Source organism: Sphaerodactylus townsendi, linkage group LG06 (genome assembly GCF_021028975.2).
Source record: "Sphaerodactylus townsendi isolate TG3544 linkage group LG06, MPM_Stown_v2.3, whole genome shotgun sequence".
NCBI lineage: Eukaryota > Metazoa > Chordata > Lepidosauria > Squamata > Sphaerodactylidae > Sphaerodactylus > Sphaerodactylus townsendi.
The window spans coordinates 116,719,225-116,738,102 of NC_059430.1; the positions used below are offsets into that span (position 1 = coordinate 116,719,225).

The 18,878-nt window shown below is 43.9% G+C and overlaps 1 protein-coding gene across 2 annotated transcripts; it reads left to right on the forward strand.

The window, feature by feature from the left end:
• The first annotated feature begins 74 nt into the window (after nucleotides 1-74).
• LOC125435066 (membrane-spanning 4-domains subfamily A member 4A-like) lies at nucleotides 75-18,878 on the forward strand. Of its 2 annotated transcripts, none has more exons than XM_048501084.1 (8): nucleotides 75-224; nucleotides 7,128-7,278; nucleotides 9,106-9,231; nucleotides 10,411-10,467; nucleotides 14,606-14,773; nucleotides 15,346-15,465; nucleotides 16,574-16,662; nucleotides 16,850-18,878. In XM_048501084.1, the coding sequence occupies exons 2-7, from the start codon at nucleotides 7,168-7,170 to the stop codon at nucleotides 16,658-16,660; spliced, it is 669 nt and encodes a 222-aa protein (XP_048357041.1). In that variant the 5' UTR covers nucleotides 75-224; nucleotides 7,128-7,167; the 3' UTR covers nucleotides 16,661-16,662; nucleotides 16,850-18,878. The 2 variants fall into 2 exon arrangements, with proteins under 2 accessions (XP_048357041.1, XP_048357040.1); XM_048501083.1 differs by having other exon boundaries at nucleotides 76-224; nucleotides 7,099-7,278.

An 18,878-nucleotide genomic window follows, 5' to 3' on the forward strand; every position in this document is an offset into this window, starting at 1 on the left:
CCGCCCTCCGTTGCCTCCTATTCCCGGTGACACCTCCCCTTCTCCCACCCCCATCCGGGGCGTCTGTCCTGGAGCGGTGCCCGCAGAGTCCACGCGGGGATCGGGGCGGGGAGGAGAGAAGCCGGCCCCTGGTGCCGGCCGAGGGGTCGTTGCAGAACCGGGCAGCCTTGGCAGGAGCAGGAGTTGCGCCCCGGATTGGCTCGGGTCCAAAGCCGCCCGCTGGGGTGAGTGAGTCGGAAGAGGAGGGGGCGGCACGAGAAGGCAATTTCCAAGCCTGGGCGAAGGTGCCCACGAATGAGGACGCCAGGACAGCCTCCGGGATCGAGCGCCTTTCGCGGCGGGGTCACTGCGCCTTGGCTCAGAAAGGGTCCCAGCTGCGGGTTGAGAAATTCCTGGACATTTGAGGGAGGACCATGGGGAGGGGGCGGAATCAGACTTTGGGGAGTGAAGGGATCTTGCAGGTATGGGCCCCCCCAAAGTCTAGGCTCCCCGACTGTCCTTCTCTCCAGGGGAAATCGGTCTCTGTCATCTTGAGATCAGTGGGGATTCTGGGAGAAATCCATGCTGCCCCTGGAGGTTGGCAACGCTGAGAAAGCGCACACTGCTGCACCTGCCCAGTTTCTGCCTGCTGCTGAAAGCTGCTCTGTGCTTGGAGGCATTGGGATGGCACCAGAAAACTCTTCGAGGGAGCTGGTGCCATCTTCATGTCTCTGATAGCTCCCGGTGCCAGCTGGGCCCTCCCTCAAGTGGTAGAAGGCAAGCCAACCACAGACTCTTTCTCACAATGCATACTAGAACCAGGGGGGCATTCATTGAAAATGCTGGGGGGGGGGAAGAATTGGGACTAATAAAAGGAAACATTTTTTTTCCCATGGCGATGTGATTGCTGTTTGGAATATGCTGCCACAGGAGGTGGTGATGGCCACTAACCTGGATAGCTTTAAAAAGGGCTTGGACAGATTTATGGAGAAGTTGATCTCTGGCTACCAATCTTGATCCTCCTTGATCTCAGATTACAAATGCCTTAGCAGACCAGGTGCTCAGGAGCAGAAGGCCATTGCTTTCACATCCTGCACGTGAGCTCCCAAAGGCACCTGGTGGGCCACTGTGAGTAGCAGAGAGCTGGACTAGATGGACTCTGGTCTGATCCAGCAGGCTAGTTCTCATGTTCTTATGTTCTTATGACCACTTCCCCCTCATGCCCTTGGACCAACAGTGGACCTGCAGCTGGCAATTGTGAGTTTTCCGGTCCGGGTGGCCATGGTCTGGTAGTTTTTGCTCCTCTCGCCCGCATCTACGACTGGCCACTTCAGAGGCGTGTCAGTGACACAGTGTCACAGTTAGGTCTGCTTTTCTCCCTGGCATGGGGTAAAAGAGTGAGGTTTTCCTTGCCACCATTTGTCCAGGGCGGTCCAGTTTCACTGACCAGCATGCAGAAGCTGGGGGTGGATGCAGCCAATTGCTGAAAGCGCCATGAATAAACACACTCTTTATAGGAGGCGGCCACAACCAGAAAAGGAAAAGGTGGGGAGACCCCCTAGAATCACACCAAGCTACTGAGACCAGTTCCTCAGAGCAAAAGGGCTGCTCTGGAGGGGGGGGGACTCTATGGCCTTATGCTCCACTGAGGTCTCTCCCTCAGTGTGTGTGCGCGCACGCTTAGGGATGCAATAAGAATTCCCAACCAAAGTCATAATTGTGCTACTATGTCTTCCAGATTAAAGGGGAGAAGCAGTAAAGAGATTTAGTAAAACAAATAATTTATTAATTAACAAAGATATGCCAAAATTTTTGGTTTGCATCATAGCTACTACTCTGGTTTTTGCTAAGGAACTTCTACCCCAAATCCAAATCGACCCCATTTATCTTGGGATACGGCAAAGACTAAGTTGCATAAAATAATAATTCAGGCCTCTAGAAGATCGTGTGGAAACATGTTATGCTGCCAGGCTACGAACAATAGGAAATTGATTTGGAGGACAATTAAGGAAGACAGGACCTGTCAAAAAAGCAGGGTTAACACTTCCATTGACAACATGGATCCTGCCTGAAGAAACACATAATGAACATGATTCAAATCTAATTGTACCAGGGTGGCCATTATATACCACTTGGAACTAGCTCTCTTAGGAGATTAGCCACCTCTAATGCCACACACCAACAACAAAGACTTTCTACAAGCCAAATGCACAGGATCTTTCTCGTAACAGGAAAAGGTGTGTTTAAGTTATGGCGTTGATTTCTGAAGGAGGGAATAAATCTGGCCATGGGAGCATTAAAGAGGAAGGGTAGAGAATGAACCTTTGACGGAATGGCAGTATCAGCAGATAAAAACATTTATTGGCCAAGTAGCAAGAAGAATAGATGTGTTCTGATGGCTGAACAAACTGGAGAATTTACTGCTCTGTGCAGAATCTTTGAAAGGAAGACGAGCAAACATTTTAAGAGTTATTGTTGGAATCAGACCTCAGAGAACCAGCTTGCAAGCAAAAATGGCAGAGAGGTTTGATTCTGGAAATAAAAAAATGATAAATGGGAAAAATATTGAGTGCATTAGTGATATTTTGAGTACATTAGTTAAAATCAATCTTAGGTGAAACAGCCTGAAACTACTGTTCAGTTGGTATTAGGTGCTGAACGATACTGTTGAATGATACTGGTAGTTCAACAATACTGTTGAACAATACTACTAATAGTAGGAGCACCAAGCCTTTATTGGCATATAAGACGATACAGGTAAAATACAGAAAACAAAAAACAAATCTAAAACAATCCCCAAAGAGAATGATAACAAAGAATCTCTTAATAACAGAGTGACGCAATAACAGACACAACAAAGAACTATCCTTTAGGGCAGGGGTAGGGAACCTGCGGCTCTTCAGATGTTCGAGAGACTACAATTCAGCCCCCCATCAGCCCTACCAGCATGGGCCAATTGGCCATGCTGACCAGAGAGGCTGACAGGGAATTGTAGTTCCTGGGCACATCTGGTTCTACTGAAACAGGTTCCCTCACCCCTGCTTAGAACATAGGGTGTCAGATCTTCAGAAGCCACTTCCAGATGTTATGGACTACTGTTCCCATCATCCCCTGCCAGCATCATGCCAGCATCATGCTGGCAGGGGATGATGGGAACTGTAGTCCATAACATCTGGAGGGCCGTGAGTTTGACACCTGTGCTTTAGGGTGTATAATTCCTAATAAAAACTTGGCCACCAATTGACAAACTACAAATTCAGGGTTATTTAGCAAGTATAAGATCTTTTTACTATCTGAAATCCTGTCACAGTTCAATTCACAGTCAATTTGCATATTTTCCCCTAATTCCCTCATATTTAGTGCAATAGAAGAGGGAATGGGTTACAGTTTCCATTTCATTAGAGTTACAGGAGCAGAATCTCTTCGCGCCCTCTATTTTTAAATCTACCATATAACAGCGCTGAAGGCAGAACATTGAACCTAGCCCAGTGATGGCGAACCTTTTTGAGACCGAGTGCCCAAAATGCAACCCAAAACCCACTTATTTATTGCAAAGTGCCAACACGGCAATTTAACCTGAATACTGAGGTTTTCGTTTAGAAAAAATGGTTGGCTCAGAGGCGCGCGTTACTCGGGAGTAAGCTTGGTGGTAGTCGGTGGCTTTGCTTTGAAGCAACCATGGAACTCTTCAAGTGGGTGAATCACGACCCTAGGAGGGTTTACTCAGAAGAAAGCCCCATTGCCAGCAACCGAGCTTACTCCCAGGTAAAGGATCACGCTTTAGTTCTTCGCATGAAAATCAGTGGGGTTTAACAGCGCTTAACAGGGTTACCTACACTGCTTCCCCAAAACTAGGTCTTAAGTTTAATGCTAATAATCGAGCCCAGCAGCCCAGGCCAGCCTAGATGTGTGTGTGTGTGGGGGGGCAATTCCCCCCCCCACATGACGAACTCTGTTTGCGCGTGCCCACAGAGAGGGCTCTGAGTGCCACCTCTGTCACCCGTGCCATAGGTTCGCCATCACTGACCTAGCCCATGCTTTGCTCTCCTAAGGCTGGGGTTCAGCATTATGCATATATAATCTGCTGTGCATCCCCGTTTAAATGGTATCGAGCTAAGTGGTGAACATGTTTTGGATGCCGCTGCAAATAGGTTTTGAGATTCTGTCTCTAGTAATCTTTCTTTCAAACTGTTATAGGCTTCAGCATGGGACAACATACCCAAGGATTCAATAGAAATGCCAGTTTCCTCAATTTTGTTTGTAATTAATGGGAGCCAGTTGGAAAAATGTGGATTCTGTTATCAGTAGATATAAATTGCTTGAAGGGTCCTGTTGAAAATGGTCCTGTAACCAGAACCTAAAAGTTCTCAACCAGGCTTTTGTTTCTTAGGTTGATTGTCCAGTTTCTAAACACAATGCCGCATAGAGCACACAATTTGGCAGCCCCATGATTTTGTGTAGAAATTTAGAGTGGACCGAATTTAAAGAAGAATTTTCTGATTTAATCCAAATGGGGGTCCCATACAGCAGTTGAGATTCTATTTTGGCATTTAAAACTCAAAGCAGCCAGAATATACTGGTTTCCCCTGCTGTAGAAGAAGCGCAGTATTGCGTTTGAGTTGACTAAGGTCATATCGAGGGCTATTTTCTGTTGGTAGACCATGATAGATTATGGCTGAATATTATCCCCAGATATTTAAATTGCTTTACCTGTTCGATTGGATTATCTTGTATTTTCCACTTGAAGACTTTAATTTTTTTGGCAAATACTAGGACTTCAGATTTCTCAAAATTGATCTTTAATTGTTTAGTTTTGCAGTAGATGGCACAAGTATTCATTAGGCGTGATAGTCCAATTCTAGAGCGGGACAATAAAACCACATCATCTGCATATAATAGTATGGGAATGTGGGAGGGACCTAGTCTGGGATTATGACCATTAACTTCTGAGAGTGCCAATGGTAGATCATATAAAAATATGTTGAACAAGAAAGGGGCTAAAATACAGCCCTGTTTAACGCCTTGGTTAATGGGGATGTTTCTTGTGAGGAGGCCCTCTGGTGAATATTTACTTGGCATGTTGTATTGGAATATAGCTGCCTGGTTAAGAATAACAATCTAGGGTCAATATTCAAAGAAGTAAGCTTTTCCCATAGTAAATCTCTCGAGACTGAATCAAAGGCCCCTTTCAAATCAATGAAAGCAACAAAAAATTTGTTCGAGCTATGACTTGCGTATGTATTCGCTAAATGAGACAAAACTGGGCTGGGATCCAAAGTAGATTTGCCTTTGCAGAAACCCATCTGTTTAGGGCCTAAGATCTTAACTTGGCATGCCCACTATTCAAGTTTGGCATATAGAAATTTAGCATATAGCTTGTGAATTACAGAGAGCAAGCTAATGGGGCGGAAGTTGGGTGGGTCATTGTGGGTCCCCTTTTTATATATAAGGACCACAATGGCTTTCTGTCACATTCCTGCAACAATGCCTGTACTATTTTTTGGGGTGAACAGAGTGGCAAGGAGTTGTGCCCACCAGTCTGGGTTTACCTTGAGAATTCTGTGGTAATAATAACTGACATAGTGGGATTACAGGAACAACATGTTCTATTGACTACAGACCAGAATTGTTTGGCATTGTTGGAGATTGTTGCTTGATGGAGACGCTCCCATTCAGCCTCAATATACTTCTGGTGTTTCTGTCTCTTGAGGAGGCGGAAATACTTTTTTCAAATCAAGACATCTAGAAAGAGTAAGATTGCCTCTTAGTTGACGGTGGACTCTGTAAAGAGATACTGATCGATGTTAAAGATGCCATCAAGGGGAAGGTATCACATTTGGTGGGCAAAACAATTTTGGTACAAAGTACGTAAAGTCAGGAGTGAAACTGTCACCAGTGAAGTGAAGTGCAGTCTGACACAGATTCTGTTCTGCCATCTGGAAGAACCACTGGAAAAAAATGTGGTTCCATTTTCAGAAATTTGATAATGGTAATTGCAAATTGCAGGAAACAAACCAATATGCTAGCATTTGAGGTTTGATTGAGAAGGTGTTGGTTTTATTTATTTATTTATTTATTTTTTAAATTTATTATTAGTTTTATATACCGCCCTCCCCCTGAGAGCTCAGGGCGGTTCACAACAGGTTAAAACAAACATTAAAACATAATTTAATATCAATTATATAAAAACAGAAACCATTTTAAAATGTGGATGGCGTCTGACTACTCCCCTCCCCCCCTTGTGCCCACGGGAGGCCAGATGACATGGTAGATGTTTTTTTTTTTTTAACCAGGCTGGCCAAACGCCTGGCGGAACAGGTCTGTCTTGCAGGCCCTGCGGAAACTCTGTAAGTCCTGCAGGGCCCTGATCTCCCTAGGGAGCCTGTTCCACCAGGTAGGAACCAGGGCTGAAAAGGCCCTGCCCCTCGTCGAGGCCAGCCTGATCATTTTGGGGCCAGGGATCACGAGTAGGTGACAAAATATTCATCTGCAAGCTTTCAATTGTGGGGGAGGGGGATGGAGCACAGGTTCTGTTTGTACAAAGGTGCTCTTTGTTTATAAACTAGTGAAATAAAGCTTAGCCACGAGGCTGCTTAAAGCTAAGCTCACAGTTCTTAGCTATATCTAATTGTTTACTGGGTATTCATAATATATGGAAACTAGGAAACTATTTAGGGAATTAGGAAACTATTTATATATCATTGAATTGACTGATTGAGTGTTTTTTTTTTCATTATGGCCTTGGCCAACTGTTTTGATCTTCTTTTTTTCATTATGGCCTTGGCCAACTGTTTTGATCTTCAGCGTGGCCATCATACAATGTACTTGGTGAGGTTGCATTGTTTGTTGTTTATAGATATTGGTCATTTGTCAGTCTTTGTTACCGTTTGTTTACTCTTAAAATAAATGTGAAAGACAAAGGCAGGACGTCACAGCAGCTTCCAGACTCCTTTCTAGCCTGCCTGATAGGCCAGTAGCCAAAGGTCATCCAGTCCCTCTCCTAGAGCTGTGACCTCAATACAAGAGGGGCTCAATTTCCCCCTTCTGAAATGGATCCTGACCTATTTGAAAATATCTGCTCTAATTTCTCTCTCTCCCTCTGTTTCTCCATCTCATCAGCCTCTTCTGAATCCAAGCATCTCTTCCAGATCGTGTGATATTCGCGTGATATTCTTTTTGATAGCCGATATGGACCTAAAGGACCCAGTGACTCTTGCGTCCATCTCAAACAGCATAATACGGTCTCCTGTGCAACACACACTGAAGACATTGTATAGGGGTGAACCGATGGCCCTGGGGGTAAGTAAGGAGAACGTGGAAGCCCTAGCATGCCACAAGAGATGACTGAAAGGTCCCTTCCCTCTCTCTGGAAGAGTGCCTGTTATGTCTCTGCATGATTAAGGTATTGCCTCTTTCCAGTCAGCTTCAGTTGTACAGATCCCTACTTCAGGAGTAAGGGGTTGGTTTAATCACTGCTAATGGAGCTGCTGTCTGAGAAAGCTGCATGCTGCATCCCTGTGTGAGTCTCTGTTCTGGACTTTATATCATTCAGTCAGAACTATACCTACAATGACACACACAAAAACACAAGCAGACACACATAGGGGCAGGAGTTTGGTTTTTAAAAAGAAGTTCAAAAGATCTGTTCATGAGCAAAACCTTCAATCTTAGCTCACAATAAACACTATGCCTCAAGTATGAAAAGTTTTCGAAATACCGTATACACTCGCATATAAGTCGAATTTTTCAGCACATTTTTGTTCTGAAAAAGCCCCCCTCGACTTATACGCGAGTGAGGTGTATTTTTAAAAATATTTTAGGGTTTTTATTTGTCGACCACCAGAGGGTGCAGTTTTTAGGCTAGTGGCACCAAAATTTGAGGGATTTTTCAAGAGACTCTCCTGATGATACCACCCAAGTTTGGTAAAGTTTGGTTCAGGGGGTCCGAAGTTATGGACCCCCAAAGGGGGTGCCCCCATCCCCCATTGTTTCCAATGGGAACTAATAGTAGATGGTGCTATATTTTGAGGGTCCATAACTTTGCACCCCTTGAACCAAACTTCACCAAACCTGGGTGGTATCATCAGGATAAGCTCTTGCTGATGCCAGCCAGGTTTGGTAAAGTTTGGTTCAGGGAATCCAAAGTTATGGATCCCCAAAGTGGGTGATCCCATCCCCCATTGTTTCCAATGAAAGCTAATAGTAGATGGGGCTACCCTTTTGAGGGTCCATAACTTTGGATCCCCTGAACCAAACTTCACCAAACTTGGGTGGTATCATCAGGAGGGTCTCCTAAAGATACTCTGAAATGTTGGTACTGCTAACATAAACATTCCTCCCCTGACCAAAAATCCAGTTTTGAAGTATTTTGACTCTTGTGTTTTAGCTTGGTTGCTGGTTGAGCTAAGGTTTTTGTACTTTTAAAGTTATTGTTTTGGTTGACCATATTGTTTTGGTTGACCCTCTTTTCCACTTACAGAGCTAGTTTACTGTTTTTCTTTGAAATAAATATTCAAAAACATTTAACCTACTGATGCCTCAATTAATGTAATCAACCTTTACCAAGTGAGGCAGAAGAAGAACGTATACCCCCCTCTTTCTCTCCTGTGAGGCATGTCAAGGCAACTTAAACTCCTTTCCCTTCTCCTCCCCATTGTGACATAGGTAAGCCTGAGAGAGTTCTGAGAGAACTGTGACTAGCACAAGGTACACCAAGTAGGAATGTAGGAGTGGGGAAACAAATTTGGCAGACTCCTATCAGTTTCCCCACTCCAACATTATTGCTGGGCCACCTTGGGCTAGTTGCAGTTCTTTCAGAACTCTCTCAACCCCACCTACCTCACATGGTGTCTGCTGTGGGGAGAGGAAGGCAAAGGAGTTTGGGAGCCACTCCTTAAAGACTGAGAAAAGTGACAAAAAAACCAAACTCTTCCTCCTTCTTCGTCTGCTTCTTCTGTGTATTAGTGTTCAGCTCAGTCCACACCTCACCTATGAGGGCACGGCATTCCTGTTTTCCACCGTACAAGGAAATGAGCGCCATGTTGGAAAAAAACAGGGGCCCTTGTCTTTATTAGGCTTTGGAACACAAGATAAATGCTAACATGGCATTTCTCTCTGTCTCGGCAGATCACGCAGATCCTGATCGGCATCCTGGAAATATCTTTTGGGCTAATGTTAGTCATAGTAGAAAGTTCTCCTACATTCCGTGACGTTGAAGGACATATTCTTATTCCATATTGGATGGCAATCCTGGTAATTATCCACTTACAGGTTTGGAAGAAGCAGTCATAACAACTTTCACCCCACAAAAGACTGTGCTTTGGAGAGTCCGGCCGTCCTGAGTTTAGCCACAAGTCTGCTTAAAGCTTAGCAATGAATGTACAGCTGTAGACTATCAGTTGCATTGAGGAGATTTGACTGGGCATTACAACACACAGTGGAACTAAAAGCTGGCATTAAAAGACAGGAAAGCTTAATTCCTTATAGAATGGAATTCTAGAGTGGGCAACAGTATTGGGTGGATTTACTTTGCTTGCATGAAATCTCAGGTTATCCATGTTCTACAGGTGTGGGGACGGGAGCCTTGAGCAAGGGTAGAGCATGGATATTCTGAGATTACATGGCTAGCAGGACAGTCTTTTAAGTGTAATTCTTGTATCTGTCTGCCAGTTTATGGTGTCTGATTCCATCACCAAGTCCTAAATTGGTTAGTTACCAGTGGCACCTTGGGGTCCTTCACAGCCACCACAGAAAGGGATCCAGAAATGATCCCGGTTGCCCAGAATTCCATCCTGTGGGGAATTAAGCTTTCCTATCATTTAATGCAATCTTCTAGTTCCTGCATGTGTGACGATGCCCAGTCAAATCTCGTCAATGCAACTGGTCGACTTCAGCTGTATATTTCTTCCTTCCGCATGTCTTTCTTTCACAGTACATCATTTCTGGATCCTTTTCTGTGGCGGCTGCCGAGCACCCCAAGGTGCCACTGATAACTAACCAATTTAGGACTTTGGTGATGGGATCAGACACCATGAACTGGCAGAGAGAAAGAAGAGTGTAATTGTATGAGTGTAATTAACAGAGGCATTGGAGTTGGGTGAATGTTTGTGACTCAAGAGGTAATCCCTTCTCAGAACCTATTGTTGCAGAAACGTGTGATGTCCTTTCAGCCCACTTCATGAGACCCACTGTGCTCCATAATTTGCATGACCTACCACCGTGTGACGAATCTTTGGAATTCAAGGACAAGACATAGCTCCACTTTGGGATCCTGGGTCCTCTTGACACTTTTGGGACCCCCACCAGATGACCAGACTAATTCCGGTCTCAGAGATCTCTCGTCTAGTGGGTTGGAGGAACAGATCCAGGGAGACAAGATGCTCAGATTCAGACCCTTTAATTCCTTCTGACCTCCTTTTCTTTCTTCCACAGTACATCATTTCGGGATCCCTTTCTGTGGCATCTGCCAAGGACCCCAAAGTTCCACTGGTAACTAACCAATTTAAGACTTTGGTGATGGGCTCAGACACCATGAACTGGCAGTCCAATACAAGAAACCAATTCTGGGATATTGTGTTTTAAAACACATTTCACCACTTCTGACATGAGGCTCTCAGAAAGGCAGATTCCGAATGTTTTCAACTGAACCAAAGGAATAAATCTAGTTCATCTTAGTTTTCATGGGTTTCAGTGGGATATACGTTGGCAGTCGTAAAGTCTTTGCTTTCCTTTGAGACAAAAATTTAAAGGACTGTAGCTTCCATCCAGTGGAGGTGGCAAGACTTTAGGCATAACTGTTCACAATATGCCAGTGTTACAAAGGAAAAGGATGTGAATTTAGAAAAAAATGTTGGATGCCATAGTAGCTAGAGCACAGCTTTTCCAACTGACATTAACACTAGAATCAAGACAGTGACTAATTAATACCATCCGGACACAGGATGTCTCCAGGCAGTAACCAATCAAAGGGCTAGTGAACACCACTCAGACAAAGGATACCTCTGGCAGTAAGCAATCAAAGGGATAAAAAGGCCAGGCTATTACTATGCAGATACCCTCACTCATTGATTATGCTTTCTTCATCGTTACTCGCATGCTAAAATGGGTGGATCACGCTCAACCCATGCAAATCAAGCTCGCTAATGGCACCCTTTACACTTGTTAAACAGGCAAATGGTTCTTTCTCCCACCCTGGGCATTCCACAGGTATATATGCTCCACTTGCTTTACTACCATCAGATCCTCTGAAGATTCCAGCCACAGATGCAGGTGAAACATCAGGAGAAAATACTACTAGAACAGCCTGGAAACCACACAACACCCCACTAAAACGACCCCACACCAGTTTCCTACTCCTTCTTTCATGAGGTAAATTTCACCACCACCCTTCACCATCACCACCCCCGTCTAGGCCATTACCATTAACATGTGAAGAAACATTTATACTCTCAGGTATTCTCAGATAATCAGTTGACAAAAGTAAACAGGAAGCATTCTATTCATAATAAAAATAAAACATGTTTTATTTCTAGTATGTGTAGAAAGGAACAGGTAACGGGTGACAGGCATAGAATCAGAAGTCTAAATGCAGTGTTCCTGCAATGTACAAACATATACAGACAAAGAGATCTATTATACTAAAAAATAATGGAGAGCAATAAAAAAGGAAAAACAATAGATCTGTTCCACAGGATCCAAAAAATCAAAGGGACATTTAAAGCATGGATGGCATGCTGAAAAATCAATATGGAAATACATTAACTGAACAGGATAAAATGAAGAAAAGATGGGGACAGTACACTAAAGAATTATACAAAGAGATGAAGGAATGACAGACGTATTCCTTCAAAGAAGCATCTTTTAAAGGAACCTGCAATTTTAAAAAGTGAAGTCGGATATCGGTAGAACTTCTTCAAGCCATGGAAACAGACTCTTATCAAAATCTTAACAAGAACATCTCTACAAATGTGGAAAACAAAACAATGGCCTTACAAAATGGAAACTCTCAGTCAATCTTCCAGTTCCAACAGGAGACATGAAAGACTGCAGCAACTTTTGGACTGTCACATTAATTTCTCATGTGACTAACATGATGCACAAAATTTTACAACAAAGACTGTTACCATATATGGAATAAGAAATGGTAGATATTTTAAATGGATTCAGACATGAAGGCATACTAGAGATCATATTACAAATGTACAAATGGAGCAAAGAAGAGAATTTCAGAAGAAAATCAACTAGTGTTTTAAAAGTTCACCAAAGCTTTTAACTGTGTGGATCATGGAAAGCTATGTTTGGTTTTAAAAGAAATGAGTGTGCCACAACATCTGAGTGGTTTGATGCACAACATACATTCTGGATGAGAGGCTACTGGTGTTTGTTTGTTTGTTTGCATAGATCACTTAGCACGTGCTAATTTCACTTAGCACGTTTCCAGTATGTTTTCTTTCACCATGTTGTTTGTCTGCACTCATCTAACCCCAAATGCTTCAGGGGAGGTGGGGGAGCTTTTTTTGTTTATTTCTTGAAACAATATTTTGTTGATTCATTGTTCTGGTGCTCTGTAGATCTATTTAATCACTACTTTGTTGATTCAACCAAAACAGCAAAACACACACAACAGAAAATGATAAAAATAAAACGGTGAGAAGGCAAGAAGTGAGGTGAAGACTCAAAAACAATGGCAAGCCAGGTGCCAAGGCGAAAGTTGGGTGATGGCACAGAGGCATGGAAAACAGCCAGGCTTTTTGGTGGTTAAGAAAAACATTTCAAATATGACCCTACTTAGAGGGAAGCTGGCTTGGAAACATTTCAGCAAAAAGAAATGCTATAAAAGTGTTTTCAAGAACAACTGAGGAAAAATATGTTGGAAATGTTTCCAAAACTAATAGAAAGGAGGAAACAGTGCAAAACCCCATGGAGGAAACTTTTTATTTCCAGCCTGAAAACATCATAATTGGCATATGTGGAAAAGGCCACTGTTAGGACAGAATATGGAGAAAAGGAAGGATTTTCAACTGACCAAGACACAGGCAAGGATGTATTTTATATTCCGATCCCTTCAATCTATATGTAGATCATAAGGAAAGCTGGATAAGATTTAGATGAGGATGGTGTGAAAAGTGGCAGAAGGAACATTAAGCAGCTGAGATATGCAGATGACACCGCATTGCTGGCAGAATATAGTGCAGACTTGAAACAACAACTGCTGAAAGTTAATGCGAAAACACAAAATATAGTGGAACATCAGGCAGATAGAAGTATTAACTACTGGGATATTCTGCAGTTTTAAGGTTGACAGTGAAGAAATTGAAATTGTTCAATATTTTTTTATTCCTCAACTCGCCCATCAACCAAAAAAAGAGAGTATAATCAATAAATCAGAAGGAGATTGAGACTGGGAAGGGCAGCCCTGAAGGAGCTACAGAAAGGATTCTGAAGTGTAAAGGTGTGTCACTGGGGACCATGATTAAGTTAATTCATGCCATAGTATTCCCCATGAATATGTATGGGGATGAAAGTTGGACAACGAAGAAAGCTGACTGGAAAAAAGTTGATTCTTGTGAAATGTGGCGCTGGAGGAGAGTTTTGTAGATACCATGGACTGCCAAAGAAGAAGAAGAAGAAGAAGAAGAAGAAGAAGAAGAAGAAGAAGAAGAAGAAGAAGAAGAAGAAGAAAGTTCTAGATCAGATCAAGTATGAACTCTCCATTCAACTTAAAATGATTAAACTGAGGCTATGATATTTTGGTCACATTATGAGATGACAGGACTCACTGGAAAAGAAAATAATGACAGGAATAGTTGGCAGCAGAAAAAGAGGAAGATCCAGCATGAGATGGGCATTGGACAGAGCAAAACTTGCCTCTTATATAGCAAAATTGAATCACTGCAGAAAATGTAAACCTTTTCCATAGTATTGATGAACAACTCAATAATGCACCAAATGAAAACCAGTCAGACAGCAACATCCACTTCCTCTTTCAGAACCCTGCGGACATGCCTCAAACTTTTTGAGAATTCTGGGTTTTTGTCTCACACTAAATAGTTATTCTTGTGTAAATGTTTGCTAGCAAAGCATAAATACTGGGGATGAGGTTATCTTAGCTTGTTAGCTAAGCTGGGCATGAGTTAAGGAACATGCTTTCCCTAACACAGCAAGGGAAGGCTTAGTGTATATAGATGCCAAAGTGTATGGCTAATATATTTAAATTCTGTTTCCTTCATCAGTCAAATATAGCTGGGCTCTGACCTTTACATTTTCTCCATCCAAATATCTGACTTCCGGAACACAGAGATTAAAGACAAACCCACCATGTGGTTGTGAGCTGAGAGAGGTCCAGCCTTAGATGTCTGAAGCCCCTGAATTCATGGGGAGCTTCTTGCTTTGATCCTGCTCCCCTTTCAATTCAGAGGTTGGAATTTCCTCCACTTTCTCTGTTTCAAGTATTTCCCTTTTTGCAGAGCCTGCGTCTTCCTTGTGCTCCTTCATGTCAGGAGGTTGTCATAAAGGGCAGGGACCCTCAAGCAAAGAGAAGATGAAGTTTGTTTGCTATCTGCGGAGGCTGAAAATATCAGATTTTATAGAGACCTTCTCGAATTCACAGTTTGCTTTCTTCCCATAGGTGAAAGGAATGCTGGGAATGAATGTTGTAAGTTCCATGGGAGCGGGCACTGCGATTGTACTACTGTGCATTTCATTATCTCATCCAAGATTCTACTATGGCTGCCACTCATACAATCACAGAGACGTGCCACCTGACATTTGCCAGGAATATGTCACGGTCCCTCAAGTGAGTATGCCTTGCAATAAAACAAGACTGTGGCCAACTTACCCATTCTGAAGAAATGCGGAGGAAGGAGAGCATTTCCCTTCTTGGTGAATGTTGCCTTTGAATGGAGAAAGCTACCTATGATCATGTCATTCCCACCAGGAGCTACAGAAACACAGCTTAGTGGTAGTGCATCTGCTTCACACACAGAAAGTCCCAGGCTCAATCCCCGGGCTCTCCAGTTACAAATGATCAGGATGTAGGTGATGGAAAAGACTTCCACCTGAGACCCTGGAGAGCCGCTGCCAGTCTGTGTAGACATTATTGACCATGATGGGTTGATTCAGTGTATGACATCTTCATATGGTCGACGTCTCATGGAGCTTTGGGGTGTTTGTGTGGAGCCAAAGTAATTAAAGTGGGCTAGGGGCCGAGTGACTAAGCCTGTCTGTGGGAGTACCATGCTTCTCTGGAGCCTTTAAGAATGGAGCTCTTCCCAGCTGGGACTGGATGCAGCCTCCTCCTCACGCAGTTGCCCAGACCTTCCTATTGTGAAGGTGTTCGTATTCACAGCTCTTGTGCTTCTCTGGCAGAATCTCATGTACGCAATATCTGCTTTCCTGCTGGCAATCACTGTCCTAGAGTTCCTCATCAGCATCACCTCTGCTGCTTTCGGGTGTGCCACCGTGTGCAAGATTTCCTACAGTGAAACGGTAATGGCCGAGACGGGGTGTGGGTGTGGGTGAAATTTACCTCATGAAAGGAAGGGGGTGGGGTTGTTTGACCTTAGAGACCAACAAGAGCCATAGGGGATTCTGGAGCCATTCCCAGAAAGTGCTGAAGAAAATTTCTTGAAAGATGCTTTTGAGAGGGGCAGGCTGGGAGGTCCTTTGGATTTCTCCACAGGCCTGCAATTAGGAACAGTCAGTGATGTTAAAGTTGCAAGACACGAGGAGGCTCATGGCTTAGGCCGATTCCACATGGGCCAAAAACAGCAGTGTGAAAACGGTGTGAAAACAGTATAAATCCTTTTACACCGTTTTAAACCCTTTTACACCATTTTCACACCGTTTTCACACTGCTGTTTTTGGCCCATGCGGAATCAGCCTTAGTTTCTGCTCATGGGCAAGAGTAAGGAAAGAAAACATGCAACAGACTGCCAGGGACTATATGAAATGCCTGGAAGGCCTGGATCAAGCCTACAGGCTGCTTTCCCTGGCCAAAATCATCCAGGAAGATCATGGATATGCCCAGGGTGCTAAGGTCTACTCTTCTTTGGATCATAACATCCCCAGGCCTGAGCAGGAGGGAGAATTTTTGCACCTTGAGTCTCTGAAAGAATCGTGCCACTGGTAGCAAAATAGCATCATCTGAGGACTTAGCCCTGTCTCCAGAGGTGGGATCCAGCAGGTTCTCACAGGTTCCCAAGAGTAGGTTACTAATTATTTGTGTGTGCCGAGAGGCGGTTACTAATTGGTGATTTTGCCACGTGATTTTTGCCTTAGTTACGCCCCTCCTCTCAGCAGTAGCACGCAGAACTTGAAGCAGTCTAGCAGGAGGTGCACCGGCGTGCGTGGTAGCCTGCGCCTGCGTGCATTTGTTTCCCACCCAAGGACCGGCGCAGTGGCTGCGTCCTTGCCACAGCCCTGCCCAGGAATGCCCTGCCCCTGGAATGCCCAGCCACGCCCCCATCATGCCCCGCCCAGCCCCATTGACGCTACGCCACAGTTTGAATCCCACCACCATGGGAACCTGTTACAAAATTTTTTGGATCCCACTACTGCCTGTCTCTTGTCCTGAATGGAATCTTCCTTCTTTCAGACTGTAGTGATTTTTCAGCAGACTGATGAGGGGATCATTCCTGCTTCAGCTCTCTCGAGGCAAATGAACGAGGCTGTGGAGGCATGAAGGTATTTCCCTTTTTTATCTTTCCCCCAGAGGAGTCTTCTGTAAGCAGCTAAACTTTGTTCTTTTTCATTTGCAAAATATTTTTCATAAACCATCACGTGGACGGTTTTTATTATAAAAAAGCACATTTTCTTCCTTGATGCCATTTGTGTTTTCCGTTCCCACTTTCTTGCATTTATGTTTTCCCAGCATATTACATCAAGCTGGCCTTGTGAAAACGGAGGTGTGTTCCTGGCTGCCACTGGTGCTCCTCTTCTCTTTCCCATGCTGAGATGGGGAAGTTAGACATCTGGATCCAGCACAACTTTGGCATGGTTTTAATCAGATGTGCAACGACAAACGTTATATAAAGAGGGATCTTCTCAGATCTCAGAAGCGAAGCAGGATTGGTACTTGAACGAGAGACCACCAAGAAAGGTTCTGCAGACAAAGGCAATAGCAAACCACCTCCAGCCAATGGCAAACCACCTCCACTTTTCACTTGCTTTGAAAGAACCTTGCTGGGGTGAGCATAAATTGGCTGCCAATCTAGTACCCATACACAACGGCATATATGTTTGTGGTTCTGGCTTTCACTTTGCTTGCATTCATCATTGTGATGTTTCTAGCAGAGTTCCCAACTTTTTTGGCCTCTGGACACTCATGGAAGCTTGAGGAGCAGTGCTGAGCACCTTCATGAAATGGCTGCCATGGGAAGCAGAATCAATCACCAAATGGCTGCCATGGGGTGGAATCAAAACATGTTGGAAGGTTGCAATCCTTGTGCTCTGAAGAAATCATGTTCCTGGAGTCTTCTGAAGGAGTTCCTAATCCAGTGCTGTGGAGGAGAACCAGGATTGGTTTCTTGCTTTGGGAAAGAAGCAAGGGGGCACCATAGTGCCCACAGGATCTTGTCGGTTCCAACCGTTCTTTAGTTCCATGAAAGTGACTGATACACTTTGAGCAAAAGCATACATTATTTTCCCCACCACCAAATACCTCACACAGTAAGACCACAGGATATTCAATTCCTTTGTTTTTTGGGCTCATATTTGGAGCTCCATGTCAAGTAGTTCCTAAATGCACCTTTGCTTTGATAACACAAAGGCCAGGAGTTGATCTGGTGAGAATAACGAAAGAAGAATTTCCATGAAGGATCAACCTGCAGGTTATTCCCTGCCTCCTCACAGAAAGGATAAGGATGGAGGAACAATATACTGGGTGTTCAAGTCAGCTGGAGGGTCCCTGAAGGCAGTGTCACGCTGCTTTCACAATCCATCTCAACTTATTTGACTTCTAATGCAATTCCACATTGTGACCACTAGGGTTACAGGGAAGGCAGCTGAGTAAAAAGCAGTAGCCTTTTTTTTTTTGCAAAGTTTAATAGAAGGAAGCAAATATTTGCATATCCCATTAAATCAAGTCAAGACCAATCAGAACAGCTCATGGCTGCTACAGTCATTGCCAAGCTGCAGTGTTCTAATGAGGTTGTTTTTTCCATCAGACTTTTCCCCTCTTCCTTTTTTTCTACACAGCTGCATAGTTTTGTCAGCTCAGACAGATCTTGCAAAGAGGGAGCCCTGCCACTGTTGGAGAAAATAAAACAACCTTTCTTCTCCTCCTAATTTCTGTTTCCCCTTTTGCAGATTTTTTATCTTGACTCCCTTTCATGATTTGCCCTCATTTATCCCTGGTGGCTTCTGATCCCCCAGTGACTTCTAATGGTAGTAATGGGGACAGATGTTCCCCCAACTCTATTTTATTAATGGTGGTGTCTTCCTCCAGTGCAAGTACCCTACTCTGGTAGAATGTGCCTCTTCCTCTGGGAGCAGGCCTCTTTTTGCCAGAAGAAGTGTTCTAGAGCTGGAGACAAAGTCTGCTGTTGGTGGAAGAGAGCAATACGATCCCACCCAATCAGTGAATGTATGTTCTTTGAGAGTTTGCTGAGGCTGTTTGATGAGACAATGAAAGAATGAGGGCAGAGTGGCTCAGACGGTTTGTCTTGAGAAGGACATTGTCTAACTTAAAGAATTTGCTGATGTTTCCAGTGGACAGGATTATCCTGATTTGCTGTATAGAAAGTATACTGGGGATTTGCTGTATAGAAAGTATACTGGGGAAGTATACTTAACCTACTGCATCTGTGTATGGTTCTCCAGTTGCACAGTGGCAGATAGGAAGGCGCTCCAAAGGGTGATCAATACTGCACAGAGGATTATCGGCTGCCCTCTCCCCTTCT

What these genes read in the sequence shown, in the direction of transcription:
- LOC125435066 (XM_048501084.1), top strand. Translation starts at nt 7,168, where the DNA reads ATGGACCTAAAGGACCCAGTGACTCTTGCGTCCATCTCAAACAGCATA. An exon ending in CATATTGGATGGCAATCCTG is followed by an intron (nt 9,232 to 10,410) that starts GTAATTATCCAC and finishes TTTCTTCCACAG; the next exon opens with TACATCATTTCGGGATCCCT. An exon ending in AGATTTCCTACAGTGAAACG is followed by an intron (nt 15,466 to 16,573) that starts GTAATGGCCGAG and finishes TCCTTCTTTCAG; the next exon opens with ACTGTAGTGATTTTTCAGCA.